Source organism: Bacillus rossius, chromosome 10, assembly GCF_032445375.1.
Source record: "Bacillus rossius redtenbacheri isolate Brsri chromosome 10, Brsri_v3, whole genome shotgun sequence".
Lineage (NCBI taxonomy): Eukaryota > Metazoa > Arthropoda > Insecta > Phasmatodea > Bacillidae > Bacillus > Bacillus rossius.
The window spans coordinates 39,504,937-39,510,936 of NC_086337.1; the positions used below are offsets into that span (position 1 = coordinate 39,504,937).

A 6,000-nucleotide genomic window follows, 5' to 3' on the forward strand; every position below is an offset into this window, starting at 1 on the left:
GTGCTACCAACAATCAGTGTTTTTCTCTCATTTATATTTCGATATTGTTTGGTGTTTATAACGTGTGTGTACGTATTGCATTAGCATAGCCTCGGAAAAATTCAGAGCCGTGATGGAATTGTTTGGACATGACATTTAAGGAACCGCAATGTTGTTACTAAAAAAAAATATCTGCAACGACCTACGCAAACACCAACAGGTCTGTGTTCCGGTAACGATTGACTGACGCGGACAAAAGCACAAACGTAATCCAACCGTCCCTCCGTCAAAAAGTACGAGTTTGCCAAACTTTTGACGGACCGACGAATGAAATGTTTCGGGCCTTCCGATTGGCTACATGTCACGTGACAGACGAACGGATGACAGACAGGCGGAGGCGACGGGCCATTGAAATCCCGCCTTTAGTCTAGTGTATCTGGCCAGAGAATCACTTGTATATGCGTTCCAATGCAGTTAAAAGTTTTAATATTTAACTATGTACTAGTATTTTTAAATATGTTCTGGGTCAAAATCCCATTAAAAAAAATTAAATTAAACAAGAACGTACGTGTGTGTGTGTTGGAGTATCACTTGTAAACAAACACACACGTGGCTTTTTTTTACGAAAGTTAAAACAGTATTGGAAAAGTGAAGGCGAAAGATGGGTTATCGATCGGTTTTGCGCTGGAATCAAACAGCGCGACGGACGCGACACGAATAAAATAAATTTCTATCCAATCACGCGTTCCGTCACATCTGGGCTGTTACGAGATGTCCACACAAGTCTGTAATAAAATTTTCCTGACTCTTCACAAGCAAAATTAAAATTTTTCTGACTATATTTTTAAAAAATAAATTACCCATTTTGCAATATTCTAAAAGAACGAAAAAAAAATTGCAGACTCCACCATCCCCATAGCTGACCTACTTCAAACAGAACCTTGCAACATTATCCACTAATAATCATCCGGAATCAATGCTTTCGCAGTCTTGATGATGGCAGGCTGGAGAACGATATTTTCCTCTCAAATTACTATCACTGGGGAATTTCCGTGACGTTTCTAGGTTCTTCAAATACATTCTCCGACCATCCGGAATGTGGACACATTGTAACGGCGCTACAAAACTCGCAGACCTACAGATTTCTAAATTGGAAAGTTTAATTTTTTTTTTTCATTGCGCTACGGACACGATTATTTTTGTTTTGGAGTGATGGTTGGACAGGTTCGTTGATTGATATTATCATGTATATATATTTAAAAGTTTTGTTTTCTAAACTTTTATGAGATCTTCAAAACACGCGCAGTCATTTTTACGAACATGAAGATTTTAAAAAAAACTTGTGGACATTTGACGTCGTGTGTGGTACATTATGCAGCGACAAAAAAAATTATACGTGCGTAATCTTTTTTTTATCTGTCCCACGGGTGAAAAATTAATGATCACTATAACACGATATTTCGCTGTGGCTACACGACCTTCGCACTAAGCATATGAGCATCGCCGCGAGAATGCAGACAGTAGGAAAATTTAAGTTCGTTGTCGACGTAACTCATTCCGTGTCCGAACCCGCAGCACACAACACGTCTGACTGGTTTGGAAAGATTTAGTCTTCAATCATCCCACGGACGAACTAACGATGATTCTAGTCCGTTTCACCTTCAAATATTTACATGCGATTTTTCTCTCAACCGCCCAATGCATGCAAGTGATCTAAAATAACTTAATGCTATTTGCTAACTTACGACAAATTCATAATTTTATATAGGTGTAGATAAATACTATATTTTACGGCGTGGGGGAATTATATGCTGTTTCTGAATGGCAAGAATGTCTCCATTGCCTTCACGTAGTAATAATTAGCCGTGACACTGACATACAACGCACTGGGTCTAGAAGCATGAAATTTTGCTTAGGGAATCCTTATATAACGTTTGTGAGCACTGAGAAAGGATTTATGAAAATGCATCCCCTAAGAGGGTTAAAGAGGGGGCTGAACTGTCATTTTTGAAGTTAGAAATATGGAAATTGATATTTAGGCTTCTGTTTATAAATAAAAGTCAAATATCGGCGTTTTTTTGGTAATTCATCAAAAATGAGGATCAAATACTTTTCCATCGGGCACACGGCTAGTTAACAATTAACTGTTTTCAGCAATCATTTGTTTGCGTTTGCAAATTCTTCACATTGTTTTTTTGGCTGGCTAACAGTTTGAAGAAGCCAAACAATGAATCCATCCGTATTCGACAAGTACGCCAGAAGAACAAGTGAAGTAAGCAAGGTAGCACGCAAGTATACAAATGCGTACTTGTGCGGACACGGCCAGTCTAACGAGGTTAAAACAAGTGTTGCCAACTTCGTCAGTCACTACACGTGTTTCTGGCTGTTCTATTGTCTCGTGTGGGCAAATAAACCGCGCACATTGGGCCAACTCACATTTGTTAATGCGCTGCACCGAATGCGGCTCAAAACCACCGAGTAGAATACACACCAGTTTGTTAGATAAATATTTATAATCAATATTCCGCGATTTGAACAATTCTAAACCATCTGCTACCACAAACAATACCGCATTTATTACTTTGTGCCTTCGTTTCCGCGTGCTCTACAAATTCAAGGGGAAAATTGAAAATAGTTCTGAATTGTCTTTATCGATAGACAGCACTGAAACAACGTCATAAACATACATGAGCATTTAATTCTACAAATGTATTATCACGAAATATAACAAACGTTCAGAAAAACACAAAAATCAGTTCTGTTAGAATTCCGAATGAAGAATTTTTGAATTTAATACAAGATAGTAAGTTAAAAAACTGTCGTTAGATTAACCTGTTTTAAAATTTCATTCTACAATAATTATTGCCACTTAATTCATACTTAATATGTACAAACTGGGCCAATATATATATAAAAAAAGTACTTTGTCTTGTATTTTAAATTAAGAAGATACACGTGTTTTTAGTAAACATAAAATAAGGTAATTAGCACGTATACGTTTGTGAATAATCACGTTTTATATCACGGAGTGTTACAAATCCGTGTCGGATCTATGGGAATACACAATAAATGAAACTTTTCGCGTATCTCTATCATCACAGTTTGTTTTGTAAAATTGTGTGTATGGATATCAATCCAAGCGTTAAACCGGATGAAATAAGTCTATGCGGTGTGGTGCTGAAAGAGGTCACGACAATATTGCAACATACATACACGCCGTAGCGCCCAGCGGTATTTCAAACTATGACGTCAGCTAGACCTGTCACAGCATTTACCTAGAAGAGAGAGAGCCTTGCGAAACTAATCAGTTCTAGCGATTTCATTGAGCAACCTTTCCTCTTTGATTTCCCAACGTATACAAGCCGCTGTACACTATATAAATAAATGTTTCGTGGAATAATCCTTCATGTTTTCCACTATACACTTCCTGCGTAAAAAAAAGCACAAATAAACATGATTTTTTTTACAGCTACGTTTAAAATTAATATACTGACGCAACGACACCAATTATTTTGTTCTCACAACTAAGAAGTGAACTTCCCTAATACAACCAATATGAAACCGAATGTTGCAAAAAAAGTCTGGTAGAAAATACTGTCTCACACTAAACTGCGCAAAAAGCGCGTCAATGCTTAAGAATTTGACTTGAATTTTTGCAAGTATTTTCGTGACAAAAAAGGCCTATTAAGAAGTTCACGTAATTTAAGCTAATTAAGACTCTCCAGGCAATTTAAGCAAACGCACAGTAAACCATTTTATAAATACCACAATTAACAGGTATCTATAACCCTTGGAGCTGCGATGCTCTTAGGAAACCATGTTCCTAAGAATATTTTTTACTATTTGATAATTTCCAACTTTACGTTATTCAAATACACTTAGAATCAAAGAATAGCAATAGCTACTACCTACGTCCTACGCAACCTTAAAAAAAAAAAGAATTAAATAACGTGTTTACTAATCGAACAATAAATATCCCAGTAACCCAATTCTGTAGACAGACAAATATTTTTAAATGGAAAAATGTTATACTTAGTTTGCCACCGCAGTAAAATCACAATAACACACGAGGCCAACTTAAAGTTACTGAAAATAATTTAGTAAACTCAGACCAAGAGCGCGGATGTCATTACGATACGGCAGATTTCAAGCACACGTGACAATGCCAGTTCATCCAACCTTGCGGAAGGTACACGCCCAAATACATTCGCAACATGTCCAAAGAGTGTACCTGTTCCCCCACCTATTCTTCGTCCGCGGAAAAAAAAATTGTTAGTCATTCGTGTGTCTGAATCTATGCGACGGATTAAAAGAGGAAACCGGTCCTCAATGAATGTACACTGGTGAGTGTATGGCAGGCTTGCCACCACACAAACCCCACGAACTTAAAAACTCACATTTAAGTATTCCAGTACATACCAGCGATGAGGCAGAAAATTTCCCCGCGGCCGCGCAGCGAAACTACGTGACAAACCACGAAGTTACGCTCGGAAGAATTGGAACATTTACGCACTCACCTTGCGTGTCTAGTCGACTAGAGGAATGGGTTGAAACGAACAACGCCAGAAGAAGAAGGTCTCTAAAAGCCATTTTTTTTTCTCTCTTTCTCCGTCGTCTTAGGGAGTTCCTTGCGAATCTTCAGGTCCTTTCGGCACGTTTACGCAACCACGATCGAGGAGCAAACACTCGCAAAACAAAAACAAACAAAAAAAAAACACAAGAAAACAGTCTTCTTCAGTGGCGACCACGCCTTCAGCGGCCGACGGCTGGTGTGTCCCAACTTATTTACGCCACCTTTGCGAAACCGAATGACCAGCCACGTAGCAGCTTCGACTCCATGTCGGGAAAGTCCCGAGTTTCGACGCAAGAGGACGTCATGCCACGCGGGCGTGCGTACAACAGCGGAGCCTGACGGTACAGTTCGGAACTGACACGGGGTGATGCCACGCCAAGAGACTTTTCTTCCGCGCGCGCGGTCCCTCCGACCTCGTTGCTCTGCAACCCCCGAAAAGACTTCCTACCGCACCGCGGCCGAACGGTCGACTGCCTGGGGAGCGGGCGGAACGAGTTTGACCGCGCGGCGCTCGGCGACCGTCGGGCGTGACGTCAGAGCCGCGTTCGGAACTCTCCGGCAGGTGGGCCGGAGACGCCCGAAGAGGTCCGGTCCCGCGCGCGGCGCGGCCGATGCGTCGGCGGGGTTTCGACTCGGCGCCGCGCATGCGTTGGTGCTCGGTTGGTGTTTCAAATATATATATACATACATACATATAGGGGCGTAGCCGGAGGGGGGGGGTTAGGGGTTCAAACCCCCCCCTTAGAACTAAATCTTTAATTAATTTCTGATTCATTACTTAAACAAATTTGATATTAAAAAATATAAAATTTTTATCATTACAATATTTAAATATAAGTACTGGAAACTGCTAAAATAGCACTATTTTACACCTTAAAATCAAAAATTTCCCGGGGGAGAACCCCCCCCCCCTTTAATACAATGGGGGCCATGATTCTTAACACCCCCCATACACAAATCCTGGCTACGCCACTGTGTATATATATATATACACACATATACACACACACACATATATATATATATATCTGACACCTGGAAGTCGAACAGACAGCATGGCAACACAGCCACATCCCGCCACAGGATTTAAAAACACACAGAGCCGCCAAAACTACACAAGTAAACTCAAACCAAGAATGTAATGGGCAGCATTGAGAGGCCAGGGACTCTAAGCGAGCCCCTGGTTCTATGCCACGGACAGGCATACGCTATCGGTAATGATGACAGTATCAGTTCCGCGACGCACTGGGCGCTGACTGTGCTGTCTGCATCAGCAACTGATCTGAGCCACCTCGAAGTCGAAAAGCACTTAGTTTATCAAGATTAGTTATTTTCAACGATGTTTTTTTTTCTGCAAGACTTTATAATACATCTCAAGCCGTGTCCAAATTCGTCTACAAGTATTTACCTCTAGGCTCGGACTCCACTAGCGATTTCTAGTTGCGCTA

General features: G+C 40.6%; 1 protein-coding gene across 1 annotated transcript in view; it reads right to left on the bottom strand.

The window, feature by feature from the left end:
• LOC134536007 (DE-cadherin) overlaps positions 1-5,032 on the bottom strand; it is a 483,280-nt gene extending 478,248 nt beyond the window's left edge. Inside the window, exon 1 of the mRNA XM_063375498.1 lies at positions 4,497-5,032. Coding sequence (XP_063231568.1) covers positions 4,497-4,569 — 73 coding nt within the window. The 5' untranslated portion in view covers positions 4,570-5,032. The remainder of the gene's footprint in view (positions 1-4,496) is intronic.
• Positions 5,033-6,000: the final 968 nt, after the last annotated feature.